At 39.6% G+C, this 20,616-nt stretch overlaps 1 protein-coding gene across 1 annotated transcript in view; it reads right to left on the bottom strand.

Annotated features, from left to right (window-relative positions):
• Positions 1-9,450: 9,450 nt before the first annotated feature.
• LOC129730681 (uncharacterized) overlaps positions 9,451-20,616 on the bottom strand; it is a 413,412-nt gene continuing 402,246 nt past the window's right edge. The window contains exons 7-8 of the mRNA XM_055690213.1: positions 9,746-9,907; positions 9,451-9,687 (exon numbers count right to left, since the gene is read on the bottom strand). Of these exons, the coding sequence (XP_055546188.1) occupies positions 9,499-9,687; positions 9,746-9,907 (351 nt within the window). The 3' untranslated portion in view covers positions 9,451-9,498. The remainder of the gene's footprint in view (positions 9,688-9,745; positions 9,908-20,616) is intronic.

Here is a 20,616-nt window from a genome sequence, read left to right on the forward strand (position 1 = left end):
TAGCAATCACTGAAAAAACTGAAAATACAAAAGCGCTCCGAAGGGCCGAATGGCATATATCAATCGACTCAGTCGACGAGCTGAGCATTTTCTGTATGTGTGTATGTATGTATTAGAGTGCCAAAAAAAATCGATTTTTCGAATATCGTTTAGCGGTAGGGCTCAAAAGTTTCATATTCTCGAAAAAAGTCCCCATGCAAAATTTCAGCTCGATCGGACATCGGGAACACGGGCCTCAAAGCGGTCAAAGTTTCACGAAAAATATCGATGAAAAAAGCCCAGGTTTCGAGTTAACACCAGATTTCGACGTTTCATGCATTTCGAAGACATTTGGCACCAAAAAAAAAATTCGATATCGACAATTTCGTGAACCTGTGCAATATTTTCATCAGTCAAAAAGTTGAAACTTTGACCGCTGTGCGGCACGTGTTCCCGATGTTCGATTGAGCTGATATTTGGCATGAGGACTGTTTCTTAAACCAGCTGAAAGGATGTTTCTGAATTTTAATCCACCACAAGGATTTTTGATTGGTTAAAACATTCTTTAATACAAGAAAACTTTTAGTAAGAAATTTTCTGAATTTCAAATTTTGCTCACATTTAGTGCCTCCCATTCCGTTCACCATGTTTTATACTTGGTTATATTTCAGCCTTAGGTTAAGCTTTGCCTTATCTAGTGATAAGCAATCGAATTAGCACCTAACTAAATTGTAACAATAGTTTTAAGTATAATTCCTTACCCGAAGTTTAATTTAATTATTAAGTGAATATATTTTGATTCTGATTAGGTAGAAAAATTGCGAATAACTTTAGAGTTGCGCACAAACTTACTGCATCTTTCTAACTCACCAAGGCGACACTCGCAAAAGATCACTCGCTGAGATGACTCGCAAGTTCCCTTGATCCCATCCGATGACAAGCCACGTCCGATCAGCTGTCGATAATGTAGACAGCGGCTTTAGAGGTGTTGTGACTTCTAGGGGCATTTCGTCTCTGACGTAACACTCTTTTCCGGTATGCGGACCAGGTCTTCCGGCTCCAACTTACTTCTACTCGCGCTGTACGTCCAACACCGCCAGTTTAACGGTCGGTCGCTCGTATACTCCGTTAGCAGTCTGAACAGTTGCCCTGCTGGTTTGACCTCCGCTGCGCGATACCCCAATTATTTTTCCTTTTGGCCAACAATTTCTAGGATGCTCATGATCCACGATGACCACTATGTCCCCTTCTTGCAGAGGTTTCACCTTTTTGTGCCACCTAGAACGCCGAGTTATTTCGAGCAGTCTTTGATCCAACGTTTCCAAAACAGATTGGCTGTCCTCTGAGAAGTCGGCCAGCCACGTCGTAGCGCTGCAGTGTCAGATTCGATCGTTGTCAACGGTTTGGATCCATCTGTAGATCGTAACAGAAGGTGGGTGGGCGTTAATGCGGGAGCTGCCTCGTCGTAAATAGGAACATGAGTAAGAGGTCGGCTGTTCTATTTCTGTTAATGCATTTCTAAGCTCTTCATCTTTTGGTCGCCGCAAGTGAAGAACTTCAGTCAAATTGCGTTTTACTAATCCCACGAGTCTCTTCCAGCACCCACCCATGTGGGGGGAAGCCGGTGTGGTAAATTGCCACGCTGTTGAAGGGGTGGTGAATTCACGCATTAACTGTTCTTGGTTAACAGCCTGATATATCTGTTGTAGCGTTCAGGCTCGAATTTGAGGGGGGGAGGCAAAGGGGGCAAATGCCCTGGGCCACCCGATTGAAGGCCCCCCCCAGGTCCTAGGGCGACCTTTTTTTTGCTCGTCACCTTCCAGAACGTTACCTCTAAATGTTTTAAGAAAAGAGGGCCTCACAAACACATTTGCCCCGGGCCCCCCAGATTCTGAATCCGGCCCTGGTAGCGTTCGATTAGCACCCACAAAATTGGTGCCTTGGTCGCTGTAGAAGCTAATAGGTGTAGCCCTTCGTGCCATAATGTTTTTAATTACTATTATACATGACGGCTCTAGTCGTCAAACAGGTAAATAAAACTTCCCATCGCTTCTCGATTTTTTGGCCCACAAATATCTCGATTGGACCAAAGTAGGCACCATTGGCAGTTCCGACGGATTTTTGAGAGTGATTGATTCGGGCGAAAAATGCTGTAGTTTTGACGCACTTCATTGACTACGATCTCGTAATTACGATGCATATATTTCTCGTGGTTGTAATTTAACAGCAGAGATGTGATTTGGTGGCAAAACCACTGGATTTTTTGCATCACTGTGAAGATAGGCACATACACCTGTTCTGCCCTTCATCCTCATAACACCGACGTTATCTATGAATGAACTTAGTTTGTACAAGGCACTAGACTTCGAAACTTGCTTGGGTGTTGTGCTCGTCGCTCTCAACATTGCAACTTCGTCCTGATATGAGTGTTGCTGAGCTTGTTGATAATGATATTTTTCGGCTCTCTGTAACTCTTCACGCGATAATGGCCCAAAAACTGGAAAATCTTCGCTGTCACGACGAAGCAGTTTTGAGCAAAATCGGATGACATATGTGGTGGCCTCCAACAGACATCGCCAGTTAGAAAACCTGTTTATGTTGATTATCTGCTCAGACGCTTGGCAATCAAACAACACATTGGATCTCATCTCTGCTTCTGTCGAAATAGACTTTAACGGTAGACACGGCCATGTACCTTCTTCCTGCATTAAATACTCAGCTCCTTCAAACCACCTGCATTTAGATGATAAGTCAGGCTAGTCTCTCCATCTTGTTCCGTCGTCCGCCACATTGAGCTTGCTCGGTACCCATCTCCATTCACAAACATCTGTTGATTCTAGCATTTCACCTACACGCGATCTTTTGTGATCAGATCGCAGCAAACATAAAACAATTCGAGAGTCCGTCCAGAACGTCCGCTTCGACACCTTCAAAGAATGATTTTGCAAGTAGGTCGTAAATCGTCATTAATGTCCGTATAATCTCCCTTTTAGTGGGGCAACGACTTCCATTTAGTGGGCCTTGATCGAACCTCGTCCAGCCTATTTTATACTTGAAAACATCATCACACCTATTACACCACATTCCAAGGATCCTCTGACTCGCCAGCTATCCAGGAATATTTAAATCCTTTTCTGTTAAAGCCCTTTCATTCATCTTTGTAAGCTCTAGCGGTGAGTTTGACACCCAATTGCTGATTTCGATTCCGCCCTGCTTGTGAATAAACTGAACCGCTTCCGCTAGGTTGACTGCTTCATCTTCCGTTTCCACGCTCACAACCATGTCGTCCACATAATGAATGTTCTTGATGACGACAACTGCTTCTGAATATTCTTCTGCAAATCGGTCGGCGTTTTTATCCTTTACAAATTACGCCGTGGCTGGTGAACAGGATGCTCCGAAAGTCATCACCTGCATGATGTAAGTATCCGGTTCGCCCTGACTGGCGTGATCGTGCCACAAAAAACGCTGGCAGTGTTAGTCTTCAGGAACAATTTTCGCCTGATGGAACATTTCGCGGATATAGGCACAGATTCCTATCTGGTGCTCCCGAAAATGATAAAGAATACCCACCAAAAAAGCCAAATGGTCGGATCCAGTAAGAAGCACTGAATTCGAAGCTGTTCCGTGGCCTAAGCGATGAGTAGGCCTAAAGATGATGCGTAGGCCTCAGCAGCTACGTTCCATACCATTTTCACCATTCCCGGCTTGTTCACGTTATAAACCGGAAAAATTTGCAAATACCAAACACGCTCGAATTTCTCTAAGAGTTCTTGCTGCGACAGTTTACGAATATAATTTTTCGACATGTACTCCGCAATATTGTTTCTCATAATGATTGCCAACGTTTCATCTTTTTCCATTCTGTTTTCGAGACATTTCAAACGCCGGACTGCACTGATCTATTATCTGGTAGACGGGTCTTATCAGAGCACCACAACAATCCGGTTTCATAATGTTGTCCATCAAAACGGGCACGGGATTCGAGGAGAAGCACCGCGCGTTCATCGTTTCTCGACAATCTGGTCTGATTCGGTTTGACAACCAAACTGTCTAAAGAAAAATAATCTTTCACTGTTTGATTTAAATCTTGTACGTTATACCCAGTACAGGTGCAAATGTGGTAAGTGTCATACACTGTCCAGCCAAGATTGGTTTTAACAGCGATTAAGTCACCGATTTTCCCTCTTGACTTTTGCGTACTAACATGAGATTAGCGTAGCTCAGACCAATTAATATTCGTGGACGAACGTCTGAATAAGAGTCAACGGGTAATCAATGTAAATAATTATATTTTGCGCACAGTTCATCTATGTTCAAAGATTGATAAGGTAATTGCAATTCCGCTACCGTTCGTACATCCTGAAGGAACCATCTCTTACCTTCGCGCCCACACACCTCAACGTTAACACTTTGAGAGTCGGACTCGTAACGGTGCGTAACTCCCGTCCACTTATAATATCTCCACCTACTTTTAATGGTCTGGCTATATCCTGATCTATAAGTGTCAATTCCAGTGGAGCTGCGTAGTCGCAATGTTACAGAGTCCGCTTTGTCATGTGGATGGTCGAGGGTTCGAATCTTAGTAGAACCAGGCCATCCGATGACAAAAAGGACTTAATCATGGATTTATTCTCAGACTCCCCACCAGTTACCCTTCATTTACGCTGAAATCTACAATACCTTTGCGTGATTTCCTCTTAACAAAAAATAAGTCCCTTTTATCAATAAAACTGGCCAGAAGGACGCACGACGAAACTTCTCCAGGGAATTATAATTGGTGATATTTGACAAGAGGAACGAGTGTCGGTATAGTAGAACATTAAGCGTGTAAGGAAGAGTATCACATTACACATAAGCACTGATAAACAATAATAATATGCATGCCACTTCTCAATCGCGGTATTGCTATTAACAGAAGTGCGGGATGCAGCAGACACCTGGGCATATCTTACAATAGATCTACGATTCTGGTCGCAGTGAGGACCTACGATTCTGGTCGCATACAGGAAAAAAAAGTGTCAATTCCGATCCATAATCTAAACATGCATGCCATTGCACCGGCTTTCCATTCCCAAACAACGTTACTGGCATGTAACAAAACGATCCCGGAGTGGTACAAGACTGATGTGTGTGAATGTTACGTTCCTAATTGCGATTTACCGCACCGCTACTCGGACTCGCGGAAACAATCAAATCTTTATGAAGTTGAATATGATGTTCAAAGGTGCATCCGTTTTTGCCGCAAACTCCAGGGTTACAGCCGCCCTTTTGTGGCTGCAAGCATTTCCGGCAATAGTTGAAGCCGCGAACAGTCGCCCATCTGGCTTCGTATGACAGCTCCTCGAATCGTGGACATTTTTCAAGGTTCCTGCAAGTACCTTTGCAAACTAGGCAAGGTTGTGCTACCGGTGTGGGGTTGTTTTCATACTGGGATGTTATATCTGAATGAGTGTTCATGTCGCGCTCCTTACAACCTACAAGACACTTCTGGTGTTTGTTTACTCGACTCTGAGAGTCGAAAACTACATTCACATCTTCTGCTATATATCCATCTACTGAAAGTAGCTAGTTTTACAGTCGGTAACTTTCTTTCGTAACGTGCCCAATCGAGTTTAATTTGCGGTGGCAACTTACTAACGAATTCTCTGATTAGGGTAATATCCTACATTTATTCGTGCTCATTGTTAGCCTGAATTGTGGCGCAAAGGTTTTGTACCTCGAGTGCAAATTCAACGAGCTTTTTCATCGCATCTGGCTTTATGCTAGGCATCGCCACTATCTTCTCCTTCAAGCTTTTTTTATTGTCTCAGGTAGCAGTAGAAAACTTCGAACGGCGCTATAAGCGTCACCTTTTAGGCTGCTTCTTAAGTGGATCATATTTTCTGCCTCAGTGTAGCCACACATTGCAGTGGTATCTTCATATGTTTTTTTTTTTTTCCTGTGTGGGCTCATCACTGCGACCAGAGTTTAGATCTATTGTGATATTGCCCAAGTGTTTTCTGTACTCCGTACTTCATATTATTGGCAGTATCACTATTGATAGTGAGTGATACGCGTATCATTCATATCCGTGCTTGTGTGTAAGTTTTACCTTTCCATTTCAAGCTTACTACTCTACTATACCGAGCCTCTGTCCCTCCTAACAATATCGCCTAGTTACAATTTCCTGGAGAGAACTTTCATACGTTACTCACACCAGTTTTATTATAACAGGGACTTATTTTTGTAAGAAAGAGAGTCAACAGAGGTACTGTAGAATTCAGATTGAAGGAAAGGTACTTGGTGGAAAGCCTGAGAATAAACCTATGCTAAAGTCCTTTGGCAACTAAATGGCCTGATTCTACTAAGATTCGAACCCACGACCATCCGCTTACCAAGGCGGACTCTGTAACCTTGCGGCTACGGAGCTCCCCCATCTTTATATGTTGACCAAACCATCAGCCAATCCTCCGAATTACCGTTAAATTTTGGCGACTCTTGTAACTCGCGCCGCAATTTCATTTTTGATAATCGCTTGTTGCATTGGAGGGAGCCTCGCCGTTCTGGCACAGAACGCTGTCTACACCCGCCTTTCAACATTATCGAGGATTGTTGTTTTGATGGTTTGCGCTGTAACGCACTGTTCCAATTGAAAGAGTTTAGATTCATATCGCTCTCTTCACTATGCGGAAATTGCGGCGGCTACCGTCCCGGCCGGTTTGACTGGTTTAACTACATTTGAAGTTATCACCGACTTGATACTAAGTGCAGCGAAAAAACTTAAACGTTCTTATTCTGTATTTTTAACAAATCGTTTGAGCAACGAAAACTTACCGATGTGTGGAAACAGTCTTTTATGTTTCTTGTGCTAACATCTGGCTACCGACAAAATGTCAGAAACTATTGTGGCATCACTAGTCTTTCGGTAGGCTCTAAACTGTTCGAGATTTTAGTTAGCGATGTCATGCTTCATTGTACTAAAAGTTACATATCCACCACGCAACATGGATTTCTGCCGAATCACTCAGTGTTTACAGACCTATTGGAGTTCATTTCAACGTGTATCTCAAATATGGCACAAAGCGTGCAAATAGATGTCATTTATACCGATTTGAAGGCTGCTTTTGATCGTATTGACCATTGCTGGCTAGTAATCAGCATTCAAAAATGCGAGGTTATGACATTTCACCGAATTTTAAGCCCGATCATGTTCGAATACCGCATTGATGGAGTTGAGCTGAAAAGAGTTGACCGTGTGTGCGACCTTGGTGTTTTACTTGATGCCAAGCTTAATTTCCATCGGTAAGCCCCGCCTCAAAATAATATTAGAATCTCGCAGATTTTATTATTATTTTCAGACTTTCAATTCGTTTGATTTGTATCAAAAAAATTGACCCGTATTTAATAGCATGTTATATTTATTGACAAGAGGATGCAGAAATTCAACTGTCGTACTGCACCAATATTAAACACAATCATAGCGAAATGCTAAGCTAAAAAAGAACGCTCTCACCATTTAAAATCGATCCACATCCTATTCATTTAATGCCCATCTGTCGAGTATCATTCAGTCTGGATGAAGTTGCAGAAAAAATTCGTTGGACATTCAGTATCCTTGGCTTCTCTTGCGAAAATCTCTCCTTAAGGCGGCTTCGAGATCTTTCTGCTCTCTGCAGAATTTTTTGGTGTTATCTTCCTCAGTTTCAAAATGTTTTCTTCCTCAGTTTCAAGAGTGTCGGTTCAAGTGTATCATCGCAATTCACCAATAAATCAGGAGTTCCCCAAGGAAGCAACATGGGGCCCTTGTTATTTGCACTGTTTTTCAATGACGTGACACTGCTGCTAGGTGACGGTTGCAAGCTGGTGTATGCAGATGATTTGAAATTGTTTTTGGAAGTTCGGACTATTGAAGACTGCCGCCGTTTACAAGAATTTTTGAATGTTTTTTCCTACTGGTGTCGAAAGAACTGGCTCATGGTTAGTATTTCTAAATGCGAAGTTATAACTTTCCATCGTGTCCTAAAACCGATTATCTTCGACTATCGCATCGACGGTTTGAAACTGAAGAGGGTCGATCATGTAAAGGACCTTGGTGTTCTACTTGACAGTAGACTTACATTCCACCTGCATCACAGTACGATGATTTCAAAAGCTACACGCCAGCTCGGCTTCATTTGTAAAGTCGCCCGTGATTTTAAAGATCCTTACTGCTTAAAGGCCCTGTACTGTTCATTAGTATGTCCACTGATTGAGAATTGTAACCTGGTTTGGTTTCCCTATCAGCTAACTTGGAACCTGTGGATTGAGCGTATCCAGAAACGATTCGTCCGCATTGCATTGCGTGAGCTTCCATGGCGTGATCCCGCTAATTTACCACCGTATCCAGACCGCTGCCGTTTAATTGGTATTGATACTCTCGAGCACCGACGGAGATTGCATCAAGCAGTGTTCATAGCCAAACTGCTCTGTGGAGAAATCGACTCACCGAAGCTTTTGTCTCTTGTGAACTTTCGAGCTTCACAACGCGCTTTGCGTTCAATTGGATTTCTGCAGACCCCATACCATCGTACATCGTTTGGCTATAATGAGCCCATCACCGCCTGTATTAGAACTTTTACTCGTGTTGAACATCTATTCGACTTCAATGAATCCTTGGATAAATTCGTGCAGAAAGTTAAAAGAACGAACATTTTATCAACTTGATACTCAAACATTGTTATATTTATTAAGACTCGGGTCAGATAAATTATAGAAAATAAATAAATAAATAAATAAAAGACACCACTTCAGTTCTAGCCTCATCTTCATGAACCGACCTGCATTGTAACACTTAAACTCCTTTACCAAAAACAATAAAGAAAATATATCCAGCGAGAAAACTGTGACGCAGGAGAAAAATCATGTCCGTTCGCGTTCGTGGTTTACTTCGATCTCTCTCTTGGTGTTTACGGATAGAACGTGTTCAAAAAAGATTCGTTCGATTTGCACTACGGGATCTACCCTGGCGTGATCCGGAAAACTTCCCACCGTATCCTGATCGCTGTCGGCTACTTGGCCTTGACACACTTGAACGCCGCCGAAAAATACAGCGAGCTGCTTTCGTTGCGAAAATTATGAATGGGGAAATCGATTCACCGTCGCTCCTGTACCAGCTAAACTTCCGTGCTTCTCAACGTGCCTTACGATCTACTGTCCTGCTACAAACTTCTTTCACCGCACATCATTTGGATCCTACGAACCAGTCACCGCTGCTATGAGAACCTTTCTAAGTGTTTTTTTGAGTTTGGAAAGATTTTTTTGAGTTTGACGAATCGTAAGTTTGTGCATAGGTTGATATCAATGTGTATTTTTTTCTGAAAACTGAAGTGTTCTTGTAAATCTATTTCAACAAATAATAAGTTCGAATGAGAAAGGCTGAGTCTGACCGCTAGGTGGATTAATTTGGGTTTTTAAATTGGATTTCGGATGCCATACATTAAAACAAAGTAGTTCATTTCATTTATAATAACGCAATTCAACATAACGTTTATATACTTTTCATGGGGAATCATTAAGATTCGATGTAACGTCTTGAAATGGAAAAAGTGGGTACCAACTCTGCACCAAACTTTTCATTTTGTAGGTGTTAAAGAATAACTCAGCACCTCCTATGCTTTGATTGTGGTCGAATCCAACCGATTTTTGCCAAACAGTTATAACAATTTTTCTTCCAAATAGTTCAGCCGCCTGAGAAAAGTAGATTGTAAGAAATAGGTAGTATTTAATGAACAAGTATAAATATCACCGTATATTTCAAAACCTGATTGTATTGCGGTTCTATAGCATATTTGACAACTTTAGTTTTTTTCTTATGCCGTAACCGATCTCCATCTTTAAGATAACTTTTAACATATGTGTCGGGTGTTGTTTCGATGCCAATTGGAATTAGATTTCTTGCGGCAATTACCTATAATAAAAAATCGTGTTATACAAACCCTTAATCTATCATTTCGCCAGTCTTGGCTAAACACCTTAAAATGATACCCAAGAGCAGTAAATCAGTATGCAATATTTTTACGATAAACACATAGAACAGACAAACAACACTTATCGTTCTTATCTATTTATATAAAAGACAAGTTTTGTATGTATGTATGTTCTAGCATAACTCTCGAAGGCCTTAACCGATTTCAACCAAACTTGACATACGTGTTCTTTGTACGAAGGAAGTGGTCATAGAAATATTGGATAGGATGAGGGGTCACCCTTAAAGAAGGAGAGGATCAAAAGTCATAAATTTTCATACATAATGGAAACCTTTCATTGAAATTTGATGATTTTCGGGTTCTTGGTCGTATTTGGAGGCCGGAAATTGATGTCCAGAAACCGAAACATGATGTTCGATGCCATTTTCAATCCAAGATGGCGACTTCCGGTTTCTGGGAAGCCATTAAAAACTTTGAAAAACGATCACAAACCCCCGGAGCAAAAATGACTCCTAAGAACCGGTTATCGGTGTCTGACGATACTTTGATACTTGGGTTGCCAACTTCCGGTTTTTCGAAATCTGCGAATATTAATAATTTTTTATTAATATTTGTATTTTCGGAATTTGTATTTTCGGAATCGGAATGACGTCGTCATACGAAAACCGATCATATATTTCCAAATATTGGTCTTTTTTGTGCTTGTATATGCTGATGACATGAAGCTCTTTATAGAAATAACCAATGCAGAAGACTTCGAAATATCCCAGAATGAAATTAATGTATTCTACACTTGGTGCAACAAAAGCCTATTACAACTCAACATTAAAAAATGTAATTCAATAGCCTTTAGCAGAAAAACAGTAACACCACCTACGAATATTTTCTCAGGAAACCAACCAGTAGAAAAATGCAAAATCGTAAGGGACCTAGGCGTAATCTTAGACTCCAAACTTACATTCATAGAACATAATAATACAATTATCAACAAAGCAAATAGTATGCTGAGCTTTATAAAACGCTTCGGCCACAAATTTCAAGACCCATATACAATCAAACTATTATATATTACATACGTCCGACCAATTCTGGAATACTGTAGCATTGTATGGAATCCCTATATTGCCACACATGAAGAACGCATTGAACCTGTACAAAAACAATTTCTTTTGTACGCGCTTCGTAAGCTAAATTGGACATAATTTCCCTTACCATCATATGAAGCACGCTGCATGCTTATAGACATACAAGCACTTAAAGAACGCCGCGATCTTTCAATGCTTTATTTTATCAATGACATTATTTCTCAACGCGTGCAATCTACTCAATTATTATCACAACTAAATTTTTATGCACCCAGTCGTCAATTAAGAAATCGTAAAATATTTTCGGAAAATTCTCACAGAATGAACTACTCAAAAAATGGCCCAATAAATCGCATGATGCGTCACTATAATCAGCACTGCGAAAATATCGACATCACCATGGGCAGAAATCAAATAAAAAAACGACTAACTACTGGAAATAATGTATAGAATATAAGAAAACATTGTATTATTATAACTGTAGTCAACATTTGCTTGACGAAATAAATAAATAAATAAAGAGGTTTTTGAAACGAAGTGACGTCTGTTTGCATCCGGAAATCGGCTTTCGTGCAAATGTTTCTAGAGAAGTGTTTCAAAACATCCAACCTGCTTTGATCCGTTTTTGGAACGATTTCTTGACATATTTCTTGCATGATGTGATAAGGGGCCATCCACATACCACGTGGACAAATTTTTAACGATTTTGAACCCCCCCCTCCCCCTCCGTGGCCAACTGCCCATATAAATTCAAAAAAAATTGTATGGACCGTGGACATTAGCCAACCCCCCCCCCCCCCAAAAGCTGTCCACGTGGTATGTGGATGGCCTCTAACGGAGAGTCCAATCTAGCATTTTGGATGAAAAAAATGTTTGGAAAAGTTCAAAAAAAAATGTGTATGTATGTATGTTCCAGCATAACTCTCGAATGACTATACCGGTTTTAACCAAACTTGGCATACGTGTTCTTTGTACAGAGGAAGTGGTCATAGAAATATTGGGAAGAGGAAGGAGCAATCCCCAAAGGAGGAGGGGTCTAAATTGGTCAGAAAATCAAGTTTTTTCATGCATTTTGAGAACTTTCTGAATGAATACGATAGTTTTTGGCCTCTGGTCATGTCTGGAGACCGGAAATTGGTTTCCAGAGACCGATACATGATGTCGAAAAGAAAAGGGGCAGCTATCAAAGAGGGAGGGGGTATTAACTTAAAAAAAAAGATTTAAATCGTACATGGCGGATTACATTTTCTGGAAGGTTACTAGAATACAGAAGAAAGCTTGGACGTAATATTGAAACGTTGTTCTGAAATCAATACTGCGATTTCTGCTTTTTGTCAAGCTGTGTAAAACTGAGTAGAATAGTAAAACAATGTCAATATTTCTAGAAAGAGAACTATGTTCAGAAAATGACAACAAGTGTTCAAAGCTATTTTGAAATTCAAGAAAAAAAAATTTTAAATATTCCCTGATATTAGGTTCTTAGGTCAGAGCTGACTCCCCAAAACCGAAAATTGGTGTCTGAACGTTTGGTATAGTGAGATTTTTTTTAAGGGGGGGATTTGTTAGTAGCTTAAGTATTTATGATAAATATTAGTAAATAATGAGTATGTGTGTCCAATCACATATGGTGACTTCTCAACACTGTTAGAAATTTGTAATTTTAATTGTTAGGATTTGTTTGCTTTCGCAATTAGCTCGTAGTGATTCAAACCTACTTGTCAGAAAAGGGGAAGTAAACTTACAACTAACTTAATTGCTAACTTATTGGCTATAAAGAGAGCTTATCGTAGCAATTCAGGATTGCAACGATTTTTGTCGAAAATTGTTAATAATTTGATTTGACATAGCTTCTAATGGTTCAACACCAGTAAGTTTATGTAATTCGAGTGTACCAAACCAAGGAGGACGGTTCAAAATCATTTTCAGAATTTTATTCTGAATCCTTTGGAGCGCATTTTCCTTTTTTGTTGAACAGCAACTTGACCAGATCGGTAGAGCATAAAGCATTGCTGGTCTAAAAATTTGTTTGTAAATCAAAAGTTTGTTCTTTAAACAAAGTTTAGAATTCCTGTTAATGAGAGGATATAAACATCTCGTATATTTGATGCACTTGGCTTGTATACTTTCAATGTGCTCTTTGAAAATAAGTTGTTTTATCGTAAATTAGTCCCAAGTACTTAACCTTGTCAGACCAACTTAAAATAACCCCATTCATCTTGACAACGCGATTATTGTTTGGCTTGAGGAAAGAAGCCCTAGTTTTATGAGGAAAAATTATCATTTGAGTTTTAGAAGCATTGGGAGAGATTTTCCACTTTTGCAAGTAGGAAGAAAAAATATCTAAACTTTTCTGCAATCGACTGCATACGACACGAAGGCATTTTCCTTTTACGGAAATGCTTGTGTCATCGCAGAACAATGACTTTGTGCATCCTGGAGGCAAATCAGGAAGATCTGAAGTAAATATGTTGTACAGGACTAGACCCAAGACTGAACCTTGAGGCACACCTGCTCTGACAGGAAATCTATCAGATTTTGAATTCTGATAGACAACCTGCAGAGTTCGATCAGTAAGATAATTTTTCAAAATTTTGATTAGGAAAATTGGAAAATTATATGTTTGCAATTTTGCAATCAAACCTTTATGCCAAGCACTGTCGAATGCTTTTTCTATGTCTAAAAGAGCAGCTCCAGTGGAGCAACCTTCAATATTTGTTAGCTCGTATCATATTAGTAACTCTGAGCAATTGATGAGTAGTGGACTGCCTATGGCGAAATCCAAACTGTTCATCTGCAAAAATTGAATTTTCGTTAATGTGTGACATCATTCTGTTAAGAATAATTCTCTCAAACAGTTTACTTATTGAAGAAAGCAAACTGATTGGTCGATAACTTGAAACTTCCGCTGGATTCATATCCGGTTTTAAAATTTGGAAATTTTTGCATTTTTCCATAATTTGGGAAAATATGCAATTTTGAAGCAGCAATTGAAAATTTTCACTAAAAATTCCATTGTGGTCTCAGGGAGATGTTTGATTAATTTATTAAAGATTCCATCGTCACCAGGTGCTTTCATATTTTTGAAATTTCTAATAATGGATTTAATCTCGTTCAAGTTAGTTTCAATTATTTCTGCAGGTACAAAATTCTGGGAAGAAATTAAATCAAATTGACGTGCGACTTCATTTTCAATTGGACTCACAAAATTCAAATTTGAGTTATGAACACTCTCAAACTTTAGTAAAGCGGGAAATGTATGCAGTTTGCGAGGATGCGAAAATGAACGGGAATAGAAGTGTGACTTTTAGGCTTAGAATTTTTTTTCCCTCGTCCAGACGGGACTCGAACCCGCAATCTCCGTTGTCTCCGGCAAGGTGTTTTGGCCAATTAAACTTCTGGGAAAGGTATAACTAGTTCTAAACCAAAGTCGAATCACCCTCTACTATTGTGTTCCCGTATCTCAGCACGCCAACGATGAACTGCACACACTGCCCGGTGGGAGTTTATTTTTGTAACTGAGAGAGTGATCTCTTCACGCACACAGTGTATAACGACTTATAATATCTACAGCGGCGCAAGCGATGAGACACGTCAGTTGCTGGCTAGACTCCAAACGCGTATCACGGAAGAGCTCCGTTGGCTAAATTTATTTTACGAACTTATTTCATTTTTGTCATATGACTTACATTTTAAGTTTAGTAAAGCGGGCAATGTATGCAGTTTGCGAGGATGCGAAAATGAACGGGAATAGAAGGTGTGACTTTTTTTTCAAACTGCTGAGCAAGTCTTTGAGTCTTTTGTTCATTGGATACAAGAAAACGTTCACCATCTTTTAAAACTATTCCAGGCTTTGAAGGTTTCTTATGAATCTTCGACAGCTTTCAAAAGGGTTTTGAATATGGTTTCAATTTTTCAACTTTAGTCTCAAAATTTTGATTTCTCAGAAGAGTAAATCTATGTTTAATCTCTTTCTGTAAAACTTTATTAGTAGTTTTAAAAACAGGGTCACGAGAACGTTGATATTGGCGTCTGCGGACATTTTTCAAACGAATTAGAAGTTGAAGATTTTCGTCAATTATTGGTGAATCAAATTTCACTTAAGCCTTTGGAACAGAATAATTTCTGGCAACAATAATTGCACATTTCAATGCTTCCAAAGCGCAATCAATATTCACTTCGTTTTGCAAATCAAGCTCATTATTGAAATTATTCTCAATATGAGATTTGTATCTTTCCCAATCAGCTTTGTTGTAATTAAAAACAGAGCTCATAGGGTTTAAAACTGATTCATGTGATAAAGAAAAAGTTATTGAAAGATGGTCAGAATCAAAGTCAGCATGTGTGATCAAATCACTACATACATGACTTTGATCTGTTAGCACCAAATCAATTGTTGATGGGGTTTTTACTGAAGAAAAGCATGTAGGACTATTCGGAGACAAAATAGAATAGTATCCTAAAGAACAATCATTGAATAAAATTTTGCCATTGGAATTACTTTGAGAATTATTCCATAATCGATGTTTAGCGTTAAAATCGCCGATTATAAAAAATTTCAAACGATTTCTTGTGAGTTTTTGAAAATCACCTTTAAGATAATTTTTGTGCTCGCGTGTGCATTGGAATGGTGAATATGCTGCGGCAATAAATAAAATCCCAAGTTCAGTTTGAACTTCAATTCCCAAAGTTTCAATAACTTTCGTCTCAAGATGGGGAAGAGCACGATGTTTGATTCGGCGATGAATAACACCGCCGGAACCCTAAATCCTATCATATCTATGAACTACGTAATTGGGTTCATATGTTAATTTGATGTTAGGTTTAAAAAATGTTTCAGTAATAATTGCGATATATACATTATTTACTGTTAAAAAATTAAAAAGCTCATTCTCATTGGCCTTCAATGAGCGAGCATCCCGATTTAAAATTTTGATTGGTTTATTTAAAATCTTTGCTAAATTTTAAATTAGAAACAATTTTAATTGTAAAATTTGTACCTATTTGGATGGCTTCAAACATTGATTTTGTCTGCAACATGGCGTTCATAAGATCGAACTTTGCCTGTTGCAAAAAAGAAAGTTTACCTGCCGTAATGGGCCCCAGGCAGTTGACATTAGAAAAAATATTTTCGGCAGCAATATTAGCTGGAGTAATAGGTGTACAATTATTTTCTAGCGTGTTTTGCTTACCCATATTATATATGAAATACCTGTAACCTGTGCATAAGTTAAACGGGTATGCAAAGGAGAAGGTAAACTATGCGTCACTGGTACGCTTGGAGAATTTTGTTTTGAAGTTGGTTTTATTTGAGAAATTGAATTTTGTTTACCTTGCCTTGCCTTAACAATTGCTAAACGGTAAAAATTTTACATATGGTTGCCGTTTCAATTCGCACAGCGAATTGTGTCCTTTTTGTGAGAAGAGTCTCCACAAATAAGGCATTTTTGGTCCATGTTACAGAATTTTGAACCATGGCCATAACGTTGGCAAATACGGCATTGGGTGATATGCTTTTCACCTCCGTCAAACTTTTGATACAATTCTCATTTCACTCGCACATAATAGATAGCATGTGCTTTGTCAACAAATTTCAAATTGTTAACCTCAGTGCGGTTAAAATGAATTAAATAATTAACAAGGGAATTTCCCGCTCTCTTCGCCTCGTGATTTTTGTTTCATTAGAATTACTTGGGTAGGGGTTATGCCAAGTAATTCTGTTAATGTAAGTTTGATCTCATCCACGGTTTGATGGTTGGTGAGACCTTTCAATACGACCTTGAACGGCTTGGCGCTCTTAGTGTCATATGTAAAAAAAAAAATACGTCTTTTCAGTTAAATACTGAATAAGACGATTCCAATCTTTCAACGTTTGGGCCAGTAAACGGCATTCGCCTCTTCGGCCAATTTGATAAATAACTTTGACGTCGGAGAGAAACGTAGAAAGTTCTCTTTTAAAAATTCAGAAGCAATAGTTACCACAATGGGTGGAACTTTCTCCTTTTGACGTAGAATACGTCTTACGGCAACAATTACAGGGACTCAATTTCAGTACAGAGATCCAATTTCAAAACCGAAAACATTGAGAGCGTCACAAAAATTGTCCAATTTCAAACGTTTCAAACACAGTCAGTTTCCAACCGATTTCTGTCATTTTTGCAGCAATCGATTGGAAAATCATTTAAGCACCCGTCCGAATGCAGAAAATTGTAATCTGATTGTTCAAACTATTGTAATATTGAAAATTGTTAAACATTGTCGAAACGCAAATGTCGACTTTTGATTGGTCGCTTGCTGCCTTCCCCTGAAAAGGACGACAGAATGGAGTACCTAGTTAGCCGGGAATGCACTCTTCGGGCTATATAAGAGACGGTTTCTCCTCAAGCAAATCAGTTTACTAGCAGCAGGCAGTAGCAGCGGACGTCAACGCCGATGACAGTAGGAGAAGTGGATCAGCATCGGGCAACAGCGGCGGTGGTAGTGGTTAGCTGCAGTTCTTACCTCTTTCAGTTCGGCTTCCCTTCGATCTGAGTTGGACCCCACCAGCGGTAATCCGATTCAGATATCGTTGGGTGAATACAACCCGAAACTGAAAGAGATTCGCACCGCCAGGTGATTTGAGAAGCCACCATCATCCTGCGTATGTAGGGGGTGTGCACATAACGTGAGTGAATATTTGTAGCGTGTATCCCTAATATATAAGGTGTGTGGCTTGCTATGTAGCGTGTGTGTATGTTTATGGCGTGTATGCATGTCTGTAGCGCGTGTGTGCATGTTTGATGTGTGATTAACCTTAAAGTTTATCTGAAGAATTTCTGAGCAAGTGAGCCTGAATCACATAATTTATCGCGCAAGTCTTACTAACTGCAGCAATCAGTTGTAAAATTATCTACGCTATCGTAAAATGCAGAACATTGTTATTTGAACTGTTATATCATAGATGAAGAATGCACTATTTGCCCTTGTCTAAAGCCTCTTCGTAGCCACTGCCTAAATTAAAATATCTTAGTGCAACTTGATACAAAAGACAGCCACAGAACAATTCAATTTTATTTTTGTTTAGGAAACGGCAGCAAGTGAAACCGCGGTGCCGGCAACAGAGGTAAACGTCATCTGGAGCAAAGAGACTATGAAATTAATTAACCCCAATTAAGTGTATTCCCAAACCTATTCCAAGAAGGACATTGATATAAGACAGACTGTCGTATTCTACGTTACCTCTGCGGTCGTGTCTTATAAACAACCTCTTCAACTTTTTTACAGAACTTTCACTTTGAATAGTTTTACTTTCGAACATTTCAATTTCACCGACTTCTTGCTCAGGTAGAATATCATATAAATTTTCACTGCATAAGCTAGTGTCAGAAAGAGATGCCTCTCTTTTCCCCCCGTAGCGATGCGTGGTATCTTTTTTCCTCCTGCCATTTCAGGTGATACGAAAAAAGTTCAAAAATAATATCAAATTCCAAGTATTGAGAAAGAAAGAAATAGGTAGTCTTGAGAAAGACTGATGTAAGTTAACTTCCAGGTAATCTTTAAAAGACACACTGACAAAACACAAACTTTGAAGCTATAGGCAGTCAAAGACCAGTCCACAAGCAACCGAAAACACGTCTGATCTGTCGGGCAGCTCAAGACTATATAGTGAGGGTTGTTTTTCTGCATTGGAAGTTATTAAAATCTTGAGGAAAATGTGGAGATAGCCCCCGTATCTACAAATTGTTCATGATAATTCATGAAGACTGATATTCAACTATAAGGATGATATTGATATTGTTTACACAAAAAAGTAAAACGAGAAGACATAGTAAGCAATAACTTTAACTATCAGAGGTGAGCTTAGGCTATTGATTATGTAATTTCAGTCTAATTTGAGTTTATTGTAAGTTAACCAATACCGTTGAAGATGCTGATGAGGCAATCCATTTTCCAACGGAATTTTTGAACTCACTCAACCCAGCTGGAATGCCTCCGCATCGATTGTTAATCAACGAAAAAGGTGGTGCATAAGCAAGTTTATAACTAAAATGGAAATATTATTTTAAATGATGGGTCGGAAAAAATATATGGAAATATAGAAAACTATAGAAGAAGCAGAAATTTTTACACGAGCAAGGCCGGGTACATTCAGCTAGTAACATATAAAATGCATTTAAATTTACCTTTCAGTCGAAGGGTTTCGAGTGCTCGGGACTTTGTCCATTATTTTTCCCTCCATAGGCGCGTAATGTGGTTTATTCTCGTGCGGTTAAAGGGAATGTATTAGTTATCATGGGCAGAAATGATGTTGATTCGCGCATCCGGTATATGATCGCGGCAGGCCCGTACGAAGAATATAAGTTTAAAATGGTAAAACCGAAAATTTGATGTTTCCAACCCGTCGTTGGCCTCGCTTTACGGCTTGCCGGAGCTCCACAAAGACCTAATGGAAATGCGGCCTACTTCTTCCAACATTCGGACACCAACCGAAAAGAAGGCAGGTTGGCTGGTGGACGAAATGAAAAAATATCCAATAAAATGGCAAAAGCGTGAAGAATTCTGTGGAGTTAGTCGAGCAGTTTGAAGGATTTGAGTTGAGACGTGGGGAAATTCTGGTACCGTTTGATATAGCAGCCATTTTTCCAAGCGTGTCAAAGATTTTACGCCGACACTTGGAACATAGTCGTGCGCCACATCATCACGTTGAAGCTTACCTTCTAATAGCGGAAATATGTACGAATCTGGATTTCTTTAGCTTCAGGGGGAAATACTACTAGCAAAAATTTGGGCTAAGTATGGGGAGTAAACTCTCGATTAGCGACGTAAGCGATTTTGAAGACGGCGCTCAAACAGAAAAAATATAGCCCACGTGTATGGGAGCGTTACGTAGACAATATTTTCGCACCAGTGAAAGACCACCAAACTTTGAAAATGCTCAACTCTCAGAACAGCTCTACCCAATTCACAGTAAAGCGAGAGGTGAATGGAAAACTACCGTTTCTGGACCTATTAATAATCAGGAAAGAGGATAAAATCTTGAAATTCGGTATCTACCGTAAGCCGACATCAACCGATCGTTACATAACATCGGATTCGAACAACTTTGGTGGTCAAAAGCAAGCTGCTTTGTAGAGCAAAGCAAAGCCTTGGTGCTACATTCCGATTCAGAATTTGACCTTCTGTTTATTTATACATAGACTTCGCAGCCGACCGTTTAGTGTACAGGACAATTGCGGGGCTAGCGCTACGATCCTGCTGACACTCACAGTCTCTCCCGAGCCGAGACTCGAACCTATGACGACTGGCTTGTTAGGCCAGCATCGTAGCTCGAGACCATCTGAGAGTATTCAATGGCACATCGCCTGTATAATGTATCAATGGAAAGCGCAGAGCTGACCAAAGAAAAAGAGCGTATTTATAAATCGACCGAAGTAGATGGTTACGAAAAAGGATTTGTGGATAGAAGAAGAAGCCTTGGTGCTACATTCCGATTCGGAACTCGACCTTCTGTTTTATTATACACAGACTTCGCAGCCAACTGTAAAGTGTACAGGACAATTGCGGGGCTAGCGCTACGATCATATTGACACTAACAGTCTCTCCTGAGCCGAGACTCGAACCTACGACAA

This window comes from Wyeomyia smithii, chromosome 3, assembly GCF_029784165.1.
Source record: "Wyeomyia smithii strain HCP4-BCI-WySm-NY-G18 chromosome 3, ASM2978416v1, whole genome shotgun sequence".
Classification (NCBI taxonomy): Eukaryota; Metazoa; Arthropoda; class Insecta; order Diptera; family Culicidae; genus Wyeomyia; species Wyeomyia smithii.